This window comes from Tachypleus tridentatus, chromosome 11 (assembly GCF_004210375.1).
Source record: "Tachypleus tridentatus isolate NWPU-2018 chromosome 11, ASM421037v1, whole genome shotgun sequence".
In the NCBI taxonomy this organism is placed as follows: domain Eukaryota; kingdom Metazoa; phylum Arthropoda; class Merostomata; order Xiphosura; family Limulidae; genus Tachypleus; species Tachypleus tridentatus.
The window spans coordinates 100,440,156-100,461,202 of record NC_134835.1 but is presented as its reverse complement, the minus strand read 5'-3'; the positions used below and the strand labels follow the sequence as shown (position 1 = coordinate 100,461,202).

The window sequence follows — 21,047 nt, the reverse complement described above, 5'->3', positions numbered from 1 at the left end:
TATTGCTTCAGCAGACTTTTTTTTTATGCACAGAGCTGAAAAATGGGCTATCTGTGCAGTGCCTATTGCATCAATTGATCCAAGATTTTTAGCATTGTAAGCTCTCAAACTCATTGCTGAGCCATTGGAAGGGTTTCCAGAGACAACCTATTTCATAAAAAAAATGATAAATAATATGCAAAATTTAATAAAATCCATAGGGTTACATTACAATAAGGAAATGAGTACCAATGTCTACAAATTACAACACAGCACCTTTCATCATTTACAGACATACAATGTTACTGAACTACATATAGCTATGAAAACTGTGTAAATATCTTACTCTGTAGCATAGTCCATTTTTTTCAAAAGAATAATCATCATAAGAGAAGCCACGTTAACTCTGCAGAAGAAATTACAAGACATAAGATTATAAGACACCTTCAGCAAACAGTTTATGTGAATTAATATAAAAGTTTATTCATAAATAACTATTGCATCACATTAACTATAATTAAAGGTTTCACAACAAAAAACACAGAAAACTTATCAGTTTCAATTTTAGTGACAAAACATTCCTTTGGTATCATGTGTAATACATCTTCACACTTATTTTAAACAGGAAAACGTTTACAGAGAGAGAATCTGATACAAATAATGTAATTTAAACTTTCTGTCCATTGACTCTGAAAGAGAGAATTAAAAGAAATGGAAAAAAAAAGCTAAGAGAGAAAGAAAGAGAGAGGTGACAGGTAATATTTGATATACAGAAAAAAACAAAAAACAAATGAAACTGAACTAATAAAAATAATGTACACGAATATGTAGACTATATTTAAAATATATATGCTGAAACATCAATATTTGTTTTGTCAATTCAAACTATGCTTTACTATTTAATGGACTAGCTTTATGTAGGAGTGGTCATTTATTTACTTGTATCCAATAGTTTGTGGGCAGATTTAAATTGTTGACCAAAACTGAGACAAACAGAAAGTTGGTTGCTAACAGAAGTGTTCAGAAAGAAACAGATTTATTTCCTGTAGGCTAAACAAATCAGATCTCCATTAGAAAAACTCGAATGATGAAAGTGAAGCTGTGCTAGGTCAGGACCAGGAGAAATTTTCTGTATGGACGTATGGACTTATTCTACAACAAGAAATTTGATTATGGCACAATCACTCTTCATAATCTTCCATCTTGATTCTGGGACATAAGGTGCACAGAACATGAGTCAGTGTCGTACGTAGTAATAGTAGTACAAGGTATAAGCAGAGCTTACCAGCTTCTCTACATAAAGACCATAATTACTCACAGTGTCCATTTTGTGATTATACTGTAAGCATCCTATGATGAAAACATAATAAAAACAGACAGACACTGGCCAATCAACTGGTCACAATATGTTCAGCCTTAGAGAAAAAAAATTCTGTTCCTATCTGAAAATAATTGATGGTAATAGAATTTGACAGTGACTTAGCATTTACTACTCTAAGAAAGTGGGAATTGTTTGTTTATAGTATTGAATAAATTAGATCAAAATTTACTTGTCTCTTATGGAAAAGCTCCTTTGAATTTCTAGGGTGTGAATGAAGGTCAACAGGAAAGGTTTGGTATGAAGCAGTTGTTCAAAATGTGCCATGGCCAGTTCAGTAGTTGTTCCAGAACTGTTAATGTGCTGTAAAATGATGAAAAGTATGATCCATGAGTGCTACTTGACTTTATGTTCTTTGTATATAGATGGAAATAACATCAATAGTGATTTATATACAAAAAGTATGATTCATGAATGCCACTCGACTTTATGTCCTTTGTCTATAGACAGAAATAATACCAACACTGATTCATATACAAAGAGTTAGAGAAATGTTAGCTTTATGAGAGATCACAAGAATGGTTTAACAAATCATGGCCTGGTGGTTAAGGTACTGAGAGTCATGGGTTAGAATCCTTGTCACCGAACATGAATGCCCTTTCAGTTGTGTGGGGTGTTATTATGGGATGGTCAACCTCACCATTTGCTGGTAAAAGAATAGCCCAAGAGTTGATGGTGGAGGGTGTTGACTAGCTGTCTTCCCTCTAGACTAGATAACCCTCGAGTAGCTTTGCACGAAATTCCAAACAAACCACAAATATTATATTTTGTTACTTATAATGGTAAACATATTCTGAGAAGTCAATACATAAGCTATAAGAAACATAAAGAAATTGAAAATTATCAAACAATGAATTTTATACTTGATTGCCCATTAAATGAGAGACTGGTATTCCTTGACAAAAACTGCAAATGTGGAAGTAATAATGGGTGTTAAAGACCTTTAAGAAGGCTGTTATTATTATGTTGTTTTTTTATACAGTATTTACTATTTTCATGCACATAAGGGTTAAACAGGCAGTTCAGAGACGTTTGGGGTTTACATGTAGTCATTCCTAATTTTGAGCTACTGATAAGAATAAGGGAAGTCACTCAGTGATATCTGTCTCCACAATAATTTGGTTTAGCACCTATAACCAAACAATGAGATTAACTGTAACTTTTATAGCTGCATCCACAGCTGAAGGTAAAGAGCATGTTCAATAGAATTTCAGCTCAAACCTTGGATCTCTCGATATTCCAAAAGGCACGTTAACCACTAGGCAGCAAAACTTAAATAATATTTCTATTTGAAAATATTTAGGAAATGCTAACTTGTGGCTTAAATAGTCAACCTTTATAATTACATTTTTTGTACTCCTATTAGAAAAAAAAAGTATATTTTACTTTGAGTTCTCGAAATGCTGGATTTTCTCTGCTGCCAGGAAAAAACACCCTAAGCATGTAGGTTCTGCGGTCTAGTATAGGGACTCCAGTGGTTTGGATATCTTTGTTTAGATCTGTCATGTCAGTCTGAAGCTCTGCAAAAGCTGAGAAAATAAAGACGTACTGATTTGTATTCATCCTGTAATCATAATTTTAAAATTATGTCGGCATTCCTACATTTAGCGAGAGTTTTGGTTTAAATGTTATTATATTTTTCTACTCTGAACACTTTTAGGCTACATTCATATAAATTATAAACAAATTGTTAATTTATCATTTGGATGAACAATGAGAAGTGATATTTAGCATTTTCGACTTGAAAGGTACCTAATGCTCAGATAGGTTAAATGGCTGGGTATCTCTCCATTTTGATCCACAGATAAACACGCTAACGAATAAGCCGTGTCTGACCTTGAACAATAATTAAAAACAAGATTAGTTAACTCTCAAGGTTTTAGAAATATAAGCTGTCCTTTATTACGGTTTACACGATCTTGAAGGGAGCATATATTCTCTTGAGATTGTGTTAACTCTGTTAATAGTTCTAGTGTTAATAGTTAAAAGTGTTCTAAACAATACCACATTAAGAGGTGAAGTGAAAAAGAGAGTAAGCACCTTCGGCTCCACGAATCTTGTTTTGTTTTGGTAGCACCTAAAGCCTTTTCTTGTTAGCCAGCTAATTGTGAAAAGCATTTTTATAAAAATGTGCGAAACACAATGGCGCAGCCAGAAAAAACAAACAAACTCGGCTTTAACTCAATGAGAAAAGGAAAAGGTAACACTCAAGCTTGAAAGTTTTATTAAATTTTGTGCATGTTTTACCCTAGGCACCATGAAAAAATTAATCAAGTTTTGATCCTAAAGTAAAAATTTAACTAACGTTAACAATTTTGATAATGCATATATCCGGAGGGTTTGTATCTTTTCGAATACATAGAATATGATATACCGTTAATTTTCAAGCGTTAAAACACATTCTTTCTCCAGCTATCTGGATGTTTAAAGACAGAACGATCTTACATTTTTTTTATTCGTATTAAATCTTGCCAACTAAGAACATCGATTTTATATTTCTTTTATACCTCAAGCTGCAAGTTGCCCCCCCCTACCCCTTTCCTGTGGATCAACGGTAAGATTAACGACTTAAAACGCTAAAATCTTGGGTTTGATTACCCTCGATTGGGAGCGTACAGGTAGCCATTATGTAACTTTGTACTAAGAAGACAACAATAACGAACAAGCGTAAGGTGATAGGCATAAGTAGAGAGAGAATTATAAATTCATTTTGTTACATTGAGCAAAGAAAAAATTGCATACTTCCATTATTATTAAATTAGCTCTTGCTTTCAAAGTGGGCCGTTATTAACTGAAATCACAATAACTTGGTATCCGAACAGGATCACCAACATACGTTCTTGCAAGGTTAATGACACCCCAACCATTTACTGTAAATAAAATGAAAGGAGAGAAATTTTGTGAAATACGAATCCAGACTTGTTTATTTTACTTTTCTGTTTTACTGTAAGGTTCATGGACGAACAACTTTCTCATCACCAGATTTGTTTTTGTTGTTGTTGTTTTTTAAACAGAAACACATTTGGTGTGGTATAATTACTGACGCCTTGCTTACTGCTTGTTCATATCAAAATTACCTGAAATATTTAGCACGTGACTGTGGACGTATATTTTAAAAAGTAATTAATCGTGCATTTATTTATAAAGTTTGAAAATTAATACCCAGCAAGTCTGATTTATATATATTTTGTTGCATGCTTATTTCTCAGAACATTTACTTAATATAATACTTTCAAGACTAAAGGATATATTGTACGTCCCCTATATGTTCCCCATGGCAGTGAATGAGTTCAACACAAGACTGTGTGCAAGTGTATATAGGATGTACTTACTCAAGAGTTCGAACCTGGAACCTTAGCGTTATAAACCCTCAAGATAACCGCTGAACCACGGTTTCATGTAACTTTGAAAAAAAAAAAATAACAACGCGAGACTTAAAATTACCATGGGGGTGCACATCGTTTGAGTCACTCTGCATGTACAATGCAGATGTTTAATAAACACCATTTTTTATTGATTAAATGAAACGCCAGGCAATAATCTTTATCTGTAACATTAAACACAATCATATCTTCTTTACCCAGGGATCTTTCACTAAGAAGTATAATTGACTATTTTAAACCTGGGATCCCAAAATTATGAAGAATTCCTAATTTGATTCACGCTGTTGGATTGCTCATGATTTTCCCACAGTATTCGAATCGTATTCTACATTATATCCCTTGTCTTTATAAACAGTAGTCTGAACGGTGCTTAAAATTCCTTACCTTGTTTACATTCAGATCGGACACTGTTTTCTAAGGTGTCCATTTGTAGCTGGATACGCTTGTACTCACGCTCTGCTTGAGAACTTTTGTGACGTAAAATTGCTAAAATAATTAGAGTCAGTAGCATTAAGAGGGCGCCACCAGCAGCTATACCTCCAATTGCTTCCGGTGGAAATTCATATGATTTGGTGACTTCGTAACGTAGATAGCCTACTTCATATCTGAGAGTATCACCTACACGAACCTTTATTAGATTAAAAAAAAAAGTTGTTAGTTTAACATTAAATCTAACAAGACATTTATATGCCAATTTACATAACGTTAATACAGTTTGGGTTTATTTCTTTATATGAAACGCTGTTTCAGCTTAATAAGATTTTTCTGCGATTTATTAATAGGAGAAACATAAATGACTGAATGTAATTTCTTGCACAGCACTGCTCGGATTATAGTACTGTGTGTGTGTGTGATAGTACACCAATATAAGACTGATACTAATTTCAGTTGTTGTTTTTTTCTTGCTCAGCTATACCTTTCCGGTAAGAAGAGTTAAAAAAAAAAAAACATTTGAAATAAGCACTCTCGGATTATCCTGGTTTATTTTTCTGTCAACATGGGAACAAAACAACAGCAGATATTTCTATTTTGTAAATAAATTAGTATTTAGTTATGATCAAAGCACACCACCCACAAAGAACCGAGAACCAACACAGTAACGAGTATAACGATTATAATGCATTGTTTCCTCGACTGTTAACAATATTTTTGGGCTGTAAGCCCAGTAATATCTCACGAAGTTTGGTTAGTTTGGAATATTTAGGTTACTTCTAAATCTATAAACTAAATCAAAATTTCAATATAAAATTTATAATAATACAAATTAAAAATAAGACATAAATATATTAACGTGGGACAGTGTTCTTATTACAGAGACATTTGAAAATACACAAACCACATTCGCTCTAGAATACAAAATAGTAAATTGGAAATTATTTACTGATACAAAATGTAGTTCTCTCAATTCATACATCATATTCGATTAAATAATAACTTCAAGTACTTGGTTCTCTCAAGGCGTATATTATGTTAGGGTAAATAAAAGCTTCAAACATTCAGTTCTCTCAAAGTCGTGCATTATATTACTGTAAACTTGAATTTTAAGCTTTTTGCTCAAAGCCAAACCTCGTATATGAAAGTGTTAACTATAATTTAGTGAGTTTATTCAACATATTTTATGCTTACATTATAAAGAATAACTACAATTCAGGTTAGTCAATCACAACAGTTATCCCTTTTACGTAATGAAAAACACAATACACTTCTGTGTAGCTTCAACAGTTTACACAAAGTCCAGGTTCAATTTTGTACTTATACATGTTCTGGATTTAGAGGTAATTACGTATTATGTTAACGTGTTTAGTGCAAATATACGGCCTAAGCTAATATACGTATTTGATGATTATGAAATGGCTAGGTTATTAAATCCTACTTTTCCTTTAGTTTTTACTAATGAAGACTTCAGCAGTACTCCTCATCTTGAGCAACTGATGGATGAAAACAAAATTAATGAAAACAACTGCATAAATTCTGAGCTTGTTAAAATAAAATTGGGAAGTTTAAAGAATGATAAGGCTCCTGGGCTAGATAATATTTTCCCAAGGATTTTAGAGTAGGTTAAGGATTGGATATGTGAGCCACTTGCCACAATGTTTCATAAGTCCTTAAATAGTGGACAAATACCAACAGATTGAAAATTAGCTAATGTAACTCCTATCTTTGAGAGAAGTCGTAGAATTTTTCCAGTAACTGTAGGCCTATAATCTTAAATCATTTGTGCGTAAAGTTTTGGAATGTCTCATAAAAGATACTTTGCAAAACCATTTAATAAAGTTTAGAATTTTATCAGATAGTCAACATGGTTTTACAAATGGAAAATCTGTCTTACAAGTCTTTTGGTATGCTTTGAAAATGCTACTGCATATGTAGCTGAGGTTAAGGGTGAGGATTTGATGTATCTGAATTTTCAGAAAGCATCTGAGAAAGTACCACATACAAGGCTTATAAATAAATTTATCTTTGTACTTATGGGGGATAAGTTAACTAATTGGATAGAAGAGTAGCTTTATGGTAGAATGCAAAAGGGTGTTATAAATGGACTTCAATTAAACTGGATTAATGTTGCAGATGGTGTATCTCAGGGCTCAGTCTTATGACCATTGCTCTCTTTTGTTAATATTAATGACGTAGATGAAGGAATGGTCAATAAGTTAATTAAGTCTGCTGGTGATGTCAAGGTCTGGGATGTTGCTGGCTGTGAAGAGGATACTGCTAAATTACAAAAGGATTTAAATCATTTATTGAGTTGGGTAAATAAATGGTAGATGGGATTTAATTATAATAAATGGAAGATAATGCATTTGGGTTATTATAATTTGAATTATAAGTACAATTTGGATGGGAATAACCTTAATGGTGTCATGAAAAGAAAAGGAGATTGGTATAATATTGATGCACTGTTGCTAGTGATAAATAAGATTTTGGGCTGTATCTACAGATATACTGAATAAAAGTCTAGAGTGGCTATAATTTCATTGTAATGCCACTGGTTAGGCCACGTTTGGAGTATTGTGATCAATCTTGAGCTTCTTACTTCAAGAAAGACATTGAACTGTTAAAAAGGGTTCAGAGATGGGTTACTAGAATGGTACCTGAGATGGAGAAGTTGTCATTTGAGGAGAGATTAAAATACTTACAGTTGTTTTCTTTTGAAAAAAGAAGATTTAGAGGGGATCTGATTGAAGTGTTTAAGGTTATAAAAAATAGTGATATTGTCGATGTATCAACATTTATCATATTGAAGAGATGATTATAGAACTACGGGACACAGATATCGATTTGGGTAAGGTGGAAGCCGTCTTTAGCTAAAACAGTTTTATTTTTCATATTGGGTGGTTGACCTATGGAAAGGGTTACCTTTGGATGTTGTGAAGGCAGTAAATTTGAATAAGTTTTAAATAAGGCTTGATGGATATATGAATGACAGAATGATAAGGGCTGGATTTATTTAATATTTTTACTTGGGCTTACAGAATGAGATGGCCGAGATGAACCAACAGGTATCTTTTTGTCCCTACACATTATGTTATGTTAAATTTTTTGGCTAATATTATTTTTTATTATTTATAAATTTATGTATATATATATATATATATCGTATAATTACCACATAATTTTGCATTTATAGTAATTAAACTTATGATAAAGATTAATTCGTACTATTTTAACGTTCATTGTTTGTAAATTTTCTTTAATAAATATAAAATATTGGGTTGAGGAATAATTCGTGAGCGTTTTTTCAAGTTAAAAAAATATATTCATAAATGAAACGCTTTCGCAAAATATTTCATGTCATTTGGTAAATAATTTTTTGCTCTAATAGATGGTGTGTTTGATTTTCATATGTCTCAAATTTTTGCTTTCATTTTCAGCTCATTAAATGGAATGTCAAGTGGACAAAATCGAACATTTTCGACACCATCTGCTTTTCGCATTTAATTTCTTGCAATTTCGTTTAAAACAATGCATACTATATACCTAGGTATTACATGAAATAAAGTATCATAATAAATGTTTTGGGGGTAATGTGTTCATGCATTGAAGTATTGTATAGTCTTGCATGTAATGCTTGAATGAAATTATTTAAAAACGCTCACGATTTATTCCTCAACCTAATACATCAAAACTAAGCTAATTTTATTTTCTTAAAACAGTGGAACCGATCTAAATATTCAGTGTAGAATCTTTCTTTGAACATGCTTCCTTTATGAATTATGTATAATTAATAGTAATAAATCATAACAAAACAATGATTTAAGAAAATGTAGTGCAATACTAGGACATTTTAGTTATTTTAATAAAATATGATTTTGGGTTTCGTTTAGGACTTTTACAAACAAATGAGTAATGCTTTCTAATCCCAATTATTTAGTTTAAATTCAAAGTAGTGGCCAGGAAAATGTCAATCGCTTCATCTCTGCTCTTTCTATTACGATAAAAATGATAAACTGTTTACCAAAATAAAATTAGAAAGTTATTCAACAAGTGTGTGTTTTATTGACCGGTTCCCCAGTAGGTTGAAGAGACATGTCTTAAACCAATTCTAAAATCATACTTTCAAAAGAAGAACTTGATTTTTTTTTCCCGCTTACCACGACAACCGGAAGTTGGTTATTTGTCCTACGTCCTAGCTCGTCTGTGCCTGGTGGCTGAACTTCCGGTGGCATACAAACCAATTGTGTCATAGTCAAGGACGTCACGTTGCAGCGACGAGTGCCAATAGTGACATTGATCTCGTGTTCTGTACTTGCCAAGCGGAGATTTTCTCCCTGTAATAAAAATTTTATTAAATGCACTTTCAAGTTCTGAACAAAGTAGAGCATCAAACCTAATAATTAAACATATCATCTGTAATGAAACGTCCCTTATAAGATTAAGTAAAATTAAATAATCACGATTTATCCAAATATTAGGGATGGAGCAGTGAATACCATAACTGTAATCTGATTCAATGTTCTCCAACGTGACACACTTCAAGAAATCATGTAGCTACATACATTAATATAATGTGACACCCCTGAAGAAATCATACAACGCTAAAATCAGGGGTTCGATTCCCCTCGGTGGGCTGAGCAGATAGCCCTATGTGGCTTTGCTGTAAGAAAAACACACACAAACACACTGAAGAAATCAAGAGCTTAAATAGTTTATTATAACGTGACACACCTGCAGGAATCCTGTAGTAATGTACACTATAAATGTGACCACGGAATGAGTCACGCATAAAGTGTAAATTTTCGAAATGTTGTACTACCCATGAAACTACATTCTTTACTGTCTTTGGCGACGACCACAATTATGAATTATTTTCCCACTGCTGTTTTTAATGTAACATTCTGCTACAAAGGATTGTGAGGTCTATGTACACCACACATCTTGACAAACAATTTTACAAACTTTTCGCTGTGCGTGAGTAGCAACCAAGAATGCCAAACACGTAAAAGTACATAGGTTGTATAATCTAGTGATTCCACGGGTATATCAGCTTAAGAAGATAGAATAGTATACTCTGTAGCTAGTAGACACTCTGCTATAGACTTAGACGTGTGACTTGACTCTTTATCTTGATTTAGCCTTAGGTTCGTGACGTGATAGCCACACAGTGCAAGATTTAATCTTGAGTAATTGGTGTCAATATGTTCTATATAGTTCACGTTTGATTTACCACCCACTTTGTTGTTTCTGTTTCCCATGACATCAACAGTAAAACCTGACGAGAAGACGACTTTAGCTTCTCTGTAGCATGTTAGAACGTCCTTATCACCTCATGGTCGTTAGTACTTCGTCCATTTCTTGTCGCAGCTATTCAGGTTTCTCCAAGCTTCGTCCAAACTTACATTTCTCACGTCAAAGGAATTTTTCGAATAATTTTTGCAGTTTGTTGTTTTCTTACTAATGCGTCTGGAAGCAGCTTATGCGCTCGTGGTTCACGTTTCTTTACAAGGAAAAGATCTATATTGTGCTCAGTGGATTCAGATACAGAGGTTCCGGGATGACAAGTCCCTGAAGTTCGGTATTCCTGCGTGTGGATAATTGGATATTTTTGTACCCTCATACGAGCATGTTGATTAAATTTTCCATTGACATTCAATATATTACATATAATAATCATATGACATGTCCCAGGCTTTCCATCTTTCTTAGTTATTTAAATACTTTACATCGGAACGAAACAAACAACAAAAACTATTCGAAAATTTCTAGCCATAACTATACCTTTAACAAGATTGTACTGTGGAACGGTCGCGATTCGTCGTGAACCAAATACCACATATATAGGTCACAAACATATCGCCCATGGTAATAAAACTCGTATCTCCAGCATCACACCAGTGTATTAACATATTCAAATCGTTTTTGGGAAGTGGGATTAACTTTCTATAATTAAATACAATATTATGACTTAAACACTTTTATGTAATTATAATAACGTTACATACTCACAAAAACCATGTAGTAATACACAATTATAATGTTACACATCCAGAAAAGGTATGTAGTTATACACGCTATTATTATTGTTATAAAAGTTTACCCACCTAGATGAATCACACAGTTATATGCATTATTGCACAACTTCACGCATCTAAAAAGAGGTGTAACTTATTAATTTGACTTTTTGTTTTTGTTGAAAACATGGTAATAAAAAGTTCCAAATACTATGCGATGGAGGAAAAATATGTTGTTAACCTGGTTTTAGAATGAAAACTTATATTGCAGTTAAAACAACAAGACATACACATTTTCTACGTTCTGATAAAGTACCTTTGTCCGAAATGTGGCAATATATATATACATAAATTATACAATTTATAAAGCATATAAAACAGATTCTTATAACACTGGTTAAAAACTTAAGTGATGTGCATTGATCATCTATAAACTCAGAATGCTCGTTACAAAACATGGTTTCCTTAACTACAACATGTTAGAAATGACGATCATCTGAAATTATATTAATAGGAAAATTTTGGAAACTGAGAATGAATGACGTTAACGTGGTCCAAACTTGTAATCGCTAAAACACTGAAACAGGTGATCACAAACGAACTTCGAAGGAAAAGACGTTATTAAATGACATGATTATTTATCAAGTAACTAACCCTTACCTATAATGTGATTCACATTATATTAACGAACATTTAACTAACCCTTACCTATAATGTGATTCATAAAAGTAACTTGATATAGTTAACGAACATTAAATACTTCTACACAGATATTAAATGGAATAATTAGTTAATGAACATTATATACTTCTATCACCGATATTAAATGGAATAATTATTTAACGAACATTATATACTTCCACACCGATATTAAATGCAATAATTAGTTAATGAACATTATATACTTCTATCACCGATATTAAATGTAATAATTAGTTAACGAACATTATATACTTCCACGCCGATATTAAATGCAATAATTAGTTAATGAACATTATATACTTCTATCACCGATATTAAATGGAATAATTAGTTAACGAACATTATATACTTCCACACCGATATTAAATGCAATAATTAGTTAATGAACATTATATACTTCTATCACCGATATTAAATGTAATAATTAGTTAACGAACATTATATACTTCCACACCGATATTAAATGGAATAATCAGTTAATGAACATTACGTACTTCTACGCAGATATTAAATGGAATAATTAGTTAATGAACATTACGTACTTCTATTACCAAACTCTCTCCTTTATACAACTTGACTCCCTCGTTTTCAAATGATAAGAACCACGGGTCTGAAACATAGGTTAGTACTGAAGGTAAACTTGGAAAGTAACGATTCAGTTCTCTGACCGCCTGGACATCATCCATTATAAACCCTAGTCTAAAATGTGAATTTTCAAGGGCATGGCGTTGGTGACCTTTGAGGTGATTTCGACGTTGTATTTCTAGCTGAACGGCAGGAGATGGGCAGATCATCAGAGAGGAGTAGTGAACGTGGCAAAACTTAAAGAAAAATATTGAGATAAGTTAAACTAAACAATCGGTTTATTGATATCTGAAAACTGGGGGAAACTTCAAAGTGCTTTAGTAGTATTTTCACAAAATATTCGATCTGATAATAATAATGAAAGGTTTATTTTCGTTCGCATGTACACTGCTGGCCAAACTCTTAAGGCCAATGAACATAAAGAAAAAATATGCATTTTGCATTGTTAGACTCAACCACTTATTTGAGTAGAGCTTCGAAAGATGAAAATAAAAAAAGGGAAAATAAAAACAAAATCCTTTTTAGCATTTGATAGGAAAAATGTGAACACTCTGAAATTAGCCGAAACACTAGATGGTCGAAAGTTTAAGACCATACTGAAACGAATCGTTAATCGGTAAACACGTAACGAAAGTTAGTCATTCGTGTTCAAGCATTAGCGTTGTCAACATCTTCCACTGATATCTCCTGTGTTACATCTGGTAAAAGCATGGCAAAGGCTAAAAAGTTGACAGAGTTTGAACGTGACAAAATTGTCGAGCTGCAAAAGCAAGGCCTCTCTCAACGCGCCATCGCTGGTGAAATTGGGCGTAGTAAAACTGCTGTTGCAAATTCCTTAAAAGACCCTGAGGGATATGGAACGAGAATTTCAAGTGGTCGGCCCAAGAACATTTTGCCGGCGTTGAGCAGAAGAATTCGACGGGTTGTTCGGCAAGACACCAGCCAATCGTCGAACCAGATTAAGGCTCTTACGGACGCAGAATGCAGCTCAAGAACAATAAGACGGCATCTACGAAAAAATGTTTGTTTGTTTTTTAATTTCGCACAAAGCTACTCGAGGGCTATCTGTGCTAGCCGTCCCTAATATAGCAGTGTAAGACTAGAGGGAAGGCAGCTAGTCATTACCACCCACCGCCAAATCTTGGGCTACTCTTTTACTAACGAATAGTGGGATTAATCGTAACATTATCACGCCTCCACGGCTGGGAGGGCGAGCATGTTTGGCGCGAAGGGGATGCGAACCCGCGACCCTCAGATTACGAGTCGCACGCTTTAACACGCTTGGCCATGCCAGGCTCACTTCACGAAATAAAGGCTTTAAAAACCTTAAACGTCTTCAAATGCCACGCATCCTTCTACACCATGAAACAGCTCGGTTAAACTTTGCTGAGTGTGTTTTTCTTATAGCAAAGCCACATCGGGTTATCTGCTGAGCCCACCGAGGGGAATCGAACCCCTAATTTTAGCGTTGTAAATCCGAAAACATACAGCTGTACTAGCGGTGGGCACTTTGCTGAGAAGCACCAAAGATGGGACGTAGAAAAGTAGACGAAAGTTTTCTTCTCTGATGAGAAAAAATTTAACCTGGATAGTCTAGATGGCTTCCAACGTTACTGGCACGATAAGGATATCCTACCGGAGATATTTTCTTTACGACACAATGGAGGATAGTCCATCATGATGTGGGGTGTTTCTCCTTCCATGAAACAATGGAGCTTCAGGTTATACAGGGGCGTCAAACAGCAGCTGGCTACATTGGCATGTTGGAGAGAGCATCCTTATTGACTGAAGGCCCTCGGTTGTGTGGAAATAACTGAATCTTTCAGCAGGACAACGTTGCAATCCACAATGTCTGCAGGACAAAAAACCTTTTCATGGCGAATAACGTGATTCTTTTGGACCATCCAGCGTGTTCGCTTGAACTGAACCCCACAGATAATGTTTGGGGTTGGATGGCAAGAGAAGTCTATAGAAATGGACGTTGATTCCAAACAGTGCATGATCTTTGTGAAGCCATCTTCACCACTTGGAATAACATTCGAGCCAGCCTTCTGCAAACGCTTATATCGACCGTGCCAAGGCGAATGTTTGAAGTTATTCGCAATGACGGCCGTGCAACTCACTACTGAGACCTCTTCTTGGGCATTTCTTACCCTGTTTAGGACTTCTTTTTGGTAATGTCTTAAATGTTTGACCAGCTAGTATTTAGGCTAATTTCATAATGTTCACATTTTTCCTATTAAATGCTAAAAATGTTTTTTTCTCCTTTTCTTATTTTCATCTTTCGAAGCTCTACTCAAATAAGTGGTTGAGTCTAACAATGCAAAATGCATATATTTTTTTTATGTTCAGTGGCCTTAAGATTTTGGCCAGCAGTGTATTTTACCCTCAAATTGCTGGCTTATGTAAATATTATTCATTACCAGTAGAGTCTATATTTGCCTTGTCTGTAATGACAATACTAATTTTGTACGCCTCACTCTCTAAATGCGCATACGCACGCACTTTAATGGGTGTAAATAAAAGGTGGATGTAAACATACTTTAACAGACACTCATATTCGTTAATGAAGGCTTATCAAAAGTTTTAAAAAGATCTAATGTTAGGTCATAGAATAACATTTTAAGGTTATTTCTTGTGTTAAGTACGGTAAAGTTCAGTCCTAACTAACTAAACTAAAGCAAAAAACATACACTAGTTACCTTTTTATCGAATACATGACGCATATAATAAAGGCTTAACTAATGTTAGGCTTAAGACACGAGATTTAAAAAAAATACGGTGTCTGCAATTATATTTCGTTTGCATTATTCTTACACTAATTTTTAATGTGATATACATAGGAAAATACAACAATAATGAATGAGATTAATCGTAATATTCACAGTGTGTTAGTCTAAAAATAAATACAGCGATTCATAAATATTAGGTCTTGAAGTTCGCAAAAAGCTACGAAAGGGCTATCTGTGCTAACCGCCAATAATTTGCACTGACAGACTAGATGGAAAGCAGGCAGTCATCACCATTCACCACCAACTATTTGGCTATTAACGTACGAATAGTGGGATTGACCGTAAAATTATAACGCCCCTAAGCTGAATGGGCATGTTTGGTGGAACGGGATTCGAACTCATGATTGTGAGTCGAGCGCCGTAACAACCTGGCCATGCCTATGTATTACATAGGAGCCATATAACCAACAAAGTAATAGTCTCACAAGTGTGCACAAATAGTTCAGAAAAATGTGTTTAAAAATAAAATGGACTTCATGAAGATCCTAGCATTAGTCTTTGTGCTAAACATCTAAAGTTTAAACTAATTCTTGTGTTTCAAACTTCAATTACGATAAATGCAAGAAATATTATTACTCGCATATTTCCAATAAGATTTCAAGAAAACAAAAGGAGTGCGTTCAAGTGTTCTAGTCTTAACTAGCATTGTGGTAAAACAAACTTGTTCAATTCACTTACAGTTTCATTAACAACTCCGTTGTCCCCAAATACGATCATTTTTGGTTGCTGGATGGAAGTAAAATTTGAGCCGAAAACTTTAATTTCTCGTCCTCCACTTGAAAAACAAAACAATAAAAAATCAAGCTAGATTCGTTTAGTGTTCCAGGTAATTAATAAAGTATTTGACATAAAGTAGGAACTAGTGAAGTGAAGTATAGACTTTCTAATTTAATTAAATATAAACTTAATATAGTACTCTGTCATTTGCAGCTTCATGAACATTTACAAATCATACATTGTATTTTTCTTAAACTACAATTTCACAATACCTAGAAAAGCTTTTCATGGGATGTATACGAAATATGGTTGGATCCCGAGTGTACAAGAAAGGATTAAGGTATGTGATGTTAGCACCATCTATATGCAGAAAGAGTTGTTTCACTTGATAATTAGGAAACGGTGCCCGTGTGGTTCGACAACTTATCTGGCTGCTACTAGCAAGGGACCTGTGAAAATCGGAATTACTAAACGTACACAGTAGGTATTGAATTTAAAATGAAATACAGTGAATACGTTTTGACTGCGGTAAAACCAAGAACAAGTATAGAAGGAATACAATAAAAATAGTTAAAGATAATTCTACGTCTATTTTAAGCACTTCAAATACATTTAGAGAAATAAAACATGGGTTCGAACCCATGTCAGCTAACACATCAGATAATTATTGTTTATTAAGTAAAACACATTATTAAAAAAAGAAACATCATATAATGTTATGAAATAAATCTTAAAGCATTGAGAAAGCAATCATTAATCACTGTTAATTTTATTCAGAGTACTGCTTGTATAAAAACTAATTAAGTTATATTGGAAGATATATACATTTTTATTTTTAAAGGGTTATTGCCAATTTTCAAATTATTTTGGCACGTTTGAAGTCAATCTCTTACAGTTGAATACTTCAAGCAGGTTTTTCGTAAACATCCATCACGAGACAAGAGACATTTTAAAGTACCTTTCTACTCTACATGGTAAGTCATCTAGAAAGATGTTCACTCGAGATCCTACGTTAAGTTCGTTGCCACTGATGTAGAGCCTTGTACCACCTGACAAAGGTCCAAGCCTAGGTCTTACTTTCGATATTTTCACTTCCTGCACGAACAAAACATTGAAACAATAAAAATGGCACAAAAAATAAACTGTAGTACTACAGAAAATCTCATTCCACACCGGAATTTCTTGGTAAAACGAGTATTGATATAGCTTACACCAGAGGGCACTGATGTTTGATAACCTACAAGAGGTTAAGAATTACTGCTAAGGTAGCTTAATATTCACTGATTAACATTTCTTAAATGAGTGTGAAGTCTAATTAGATTAAAATATTACAAACATTTTATCTTATAATAAACAAAAACTTAATTATAGTATTGGTTTGTTTTGAATTTCGCTCAGAGCTACACGAAGGCTAACCACCTTGCTATGCTGGACCACTTATAGTAATATACAATTTCGTATGCAAATTTCATAAATTCTAAAAAGAGAGAGAAAGAGGAACACTTTACCTTGTAATGAAATTTTTCTTCTGCACGTGTAACACCAGCACTGTTACCTACAATAACCACAGCAGTCATGGGTCCCAAGCTGGAACCTGATCTACAGACGACTCTATTAAAAATAAAATAAAAAAACACTAATAAGTTTGGACTTATTACAACGTTTTCTTCAAAAATGTAAAGGTTTTGGTGGTCAATTCGAACAGAAGTTTCTGAATAATATGAGTTATTTCAATATATGAATGTCATAATTTAAACAAGTACTGTAAAACTGAATTGTTTTCAAAGTTGACAAGAAATTTTTACAGTGCAAACAACTGTAGGTAAACATTTCTATATTCCCTGTTTTCAAAATATTCAGAGCTGTGCGAAGCGCCGTCGTAAATAATATTATACATATTATTTCGGACCTAATTATTCTCGCGTATGTTGTTTAACATGTTCAGCTGATTCGATCTGCAGCTATGGCATGTCGTCGGCTATCCGTGACGTAATATTATGTAACAAAGCATTTTTTATATTTGTTTTTGATATTTTTACGATCAATATTCGCTGTTTATATATTTAGTTCAGTTTAATGTTAACTTACAAGGTTTATTAATTGCTTTGTATGTGAAAAAAAACAAAAAAACTTTTAGAAATACTGCTGAATGTCAGTTTCCGAGCTGAACATTTTTCTACCAGAATATTTTATGGATTAAGACGTTTCAACCGATAATACAAGATATTCGAAAGAACCATCTGGTTTACATTTCATGCAGGATGTTATTTTAAATTAAACACAAAGCTACACAAGGGATTATCTGTGCTCTCCCACCACGGGTATCGAAACCCGGGTTCTAGCGTTGTAAGTCCGCAAGCAGTCCGCAGGGCCACTAGGGAGCTTTATGCAGGATAATTAGTTAAGAAAATCCCAGATATATATCTATTATTATAAATCATGATTTATAATATGTATCTTGTCATATATTCATTAAAATATACAATAGTATTAAATAATTGTGTATGTTGAATACTATATTATACACATTACACTTGCACTACAATTTGCTTACGAAAAAAAATCAAAAGTGTCACATGATGCAGCTGCTGACATGAACTTGTTGCGTCTCGATTGAACTTGCTCTCTATGGCAACCTGACGTCATTCGTTATTTCAACATTTATCATTCAACCGTAAAAGTAACATTTAGGAAAAGTTCTGTCGCAACGAACCTCAGCTGATGACACAAAATGGACTCCGGTAAAACGTTTCTGTTAGAAACGCTGTTATCAGTGAGTCTAATCGCGAAAGTAGACATCCTTGGCGTTACCTAAAGGGCGATTTCGAATTTGTTGAAAATAAAAGTACAAGTAGATCCTACTTCCAAAGTGTTTTGTTGCAGCATAAATTTGTTTTTCCAACAATAATATTAACATCGCCAATAAGGAATCTCGTTTTGATTTTTAAACAAAGTATCAGTTACAAATATTCCTATAAACTGAAGTATTCTGAATCGTGCACCGAGGGATAAACAGAGGTCAAACCAATGGTCAGTTGAAGCAGCGGAAACAGAGGTCATGCTCTGTGGATGTTAGCTTCTTTTACTCTCATCATTTACAAATATAATGGACTGTTCTGAAAGTACGTATTACATTATTGTAACAACAAAGTACTAATGTTTGACAATAAGTTAGCGTTTTTCATTCTTACATTATCAACTGACAAAAGTTATCATGAAGAATGTTAGCTTTAAAAGTAGCGGTAACTGTAGTAACGTTGTAGCGGTAGCGATAGTGACGTTGTAGTTTTCTTTCTGTAGCGGTAAATATAGTAACGTTGTTCTTTTCTTTCTGTAGCGGTAGCGATAGTAATGTACTTTTCTTTCTGTAGCGGCAACTATAGTAACGTTGTTCTTTTCTTTCTGTAGCGGTCAATAATTTAATATGAATATTATGTTAAAAATTCCCCATCTTTTTTTTGGTGGGTTGTTTATACAGTCAACTCTATAATACACAGCAACAGTCAACACGTTTTGTTCATCTGGTGGTGATATGTATGGATTATGTTTAGACCAGTTGGTATATTTCACGTAAAAAAATATTGGTAACGTAAAATTCAAAAACCCATTGGCCTGAAACCGATAGGTCAGATTAACGGTAACAAAAATAGTGAAATTTTTGTTTCTTCTATCAGGTACGTAACAGATTTTGATCTAAAGTTTAATAGAGTTAGGTAATATCACTCTATAATTAGTGATTAGGTGGTTTACCTGTAAATACTAATTACCTCATTAATTACATGTTTAAGCACCCGAACCATTGTACAATCAGTCAGGTAATTAGCAAATATGCTCGTACAAAAACTATGTAATTACAAGCCACTGATCATTAATTAAGTTAAATAATAAGCCACCAAATATTCTCTTGCCCCACTTACTTAATATAATTTGATTTCGTCGAGTTATGTTGCCACTACAGACGATGAGCTTCGACTAATCACATTTCAGACTACAGTGTGGCTTATCTTTAAAACGTCTATTATGGTTTCTGAAGTACAAAAGATACGCTAATCAAATCAAAGATGGAACAGCACCTTGAAGATATGCAAGTTAATTATGTTCAAGACTTAAAAGGTGCAACAGTGTCTCTCAATGTTGCTCATTAAATATTTTGTTCATATTTGTTCAGTTCAATAACTTTCAACCGTATAGAAATTTTATAACACTGGTTTCTTTTCAGATTTTCGCGTAAAAGCTCTTCAGGGGCTATCTGCTCTAGCACTCCCTAATTTTGAGCTGATTAACTACACGCAAGGCAGCTGGTCAACACTACCCACAGGCAACTATTGGACTACTCGTTACTACAAATAGTTGGATTGACCAACACATTATAACAGTCCCACGGCTGAAAGGTCAAGCATGTTTGAGGCAGGGTTTGGATGTCACAACCCACAGATTGATGGGCTAGAGGAAATGTTAAATATAGGAGTATAACTTTAGTCTTGGTGTCTGTTTAAGGATCCCAGCATGTTATAGCTTTATTAGTATTTATTTTGTATATCACAGCTTACTATCAGTGCTATGAACCATACTAAGAAAGGCAATTTTACATCTAAACTATAGTACGTAGTAACAATACTATAAAATCAGTGGCGATGTTTGAAGAAATACTTCCCTACGGATAAATACAGTAGTAACAATACTATAAAATCAGTGGCGATGTTTGAAGGAATACTTCCCTACGGATAAATTCAGTAGTAACAATACTATAAAATCAGTGGCGATGTTTAAAGGAATACTTCCCTACGGATAAATTCAGTAGTAACAATACTATAAAATCAGTGGCGATGTTTGAAGCAATACTTCCCTACGGATAAATACAGTAGTAACAATACTATAAAATCAGTGGCGATGTTTGAAGGAATACTTCCCTACGGATAAATTCAGTAGTAACAATACTATAAAATCAGTGGTGATGTTTGAAGGAATACTTCCCTACGGATAAATTCAGTAGTAACAATACTATAAAATCAGTGGCGATGTTTGAAGGTATACAACCCTACGGATAAATTCAGTAGTAACA

The 21,047-nt window shown here is 33.8% G+C and overlaps 1 protein-coding gene across 1 annotated transcript in view; it reads right to left on the bottom strand.

Moving 5' to 3' along the window:
• LOC143232890 (plexin-B-like) overlaps positions 1–21,047 on the bottom strand; it is a 227,516-nt gene that overhangs the window by 33,335 nt on the left and 173,134 nt on the right. The window contains exons 17-26 of the mRNA XM_076468909.1: positions 17,494–17,596; positions 16,944–17,080; positions 16,258–16,434; positions 15,947–16,043; positions 12,434–12,712; positions 9,333–9,509; positions 5,125–5,368; positions 2,744–2,886; positions 1,530–1,660; positions 326–385 (exon numbers count right to left, since the gene is read on the bottom strand). Coding sequence (XP_076325024.1) covers positions 326–385; positions 1,530–1,660; positions 2,744–2,886; positions 5,125–5,368; positions 9,333–9,509; positions 12,434–12,712; positions 15,947–16,043; positions 16,258–16,434; positions 16,944–17,080; positions 17,494–17,596 — 1,548 coding nt within the window. The remainder of the gene's footprint in view (positions 1–325; positions 386–1,529; positions 1,661–2,743; positions 2,887–5,124; positions 5,369–9,332; positions 9,510–12,433; positions 12,713–15,946; positions 16,044–16,257; positions 16,435–16,943; positions 17,081–17,493; positions 17,597–21,047) is intronic.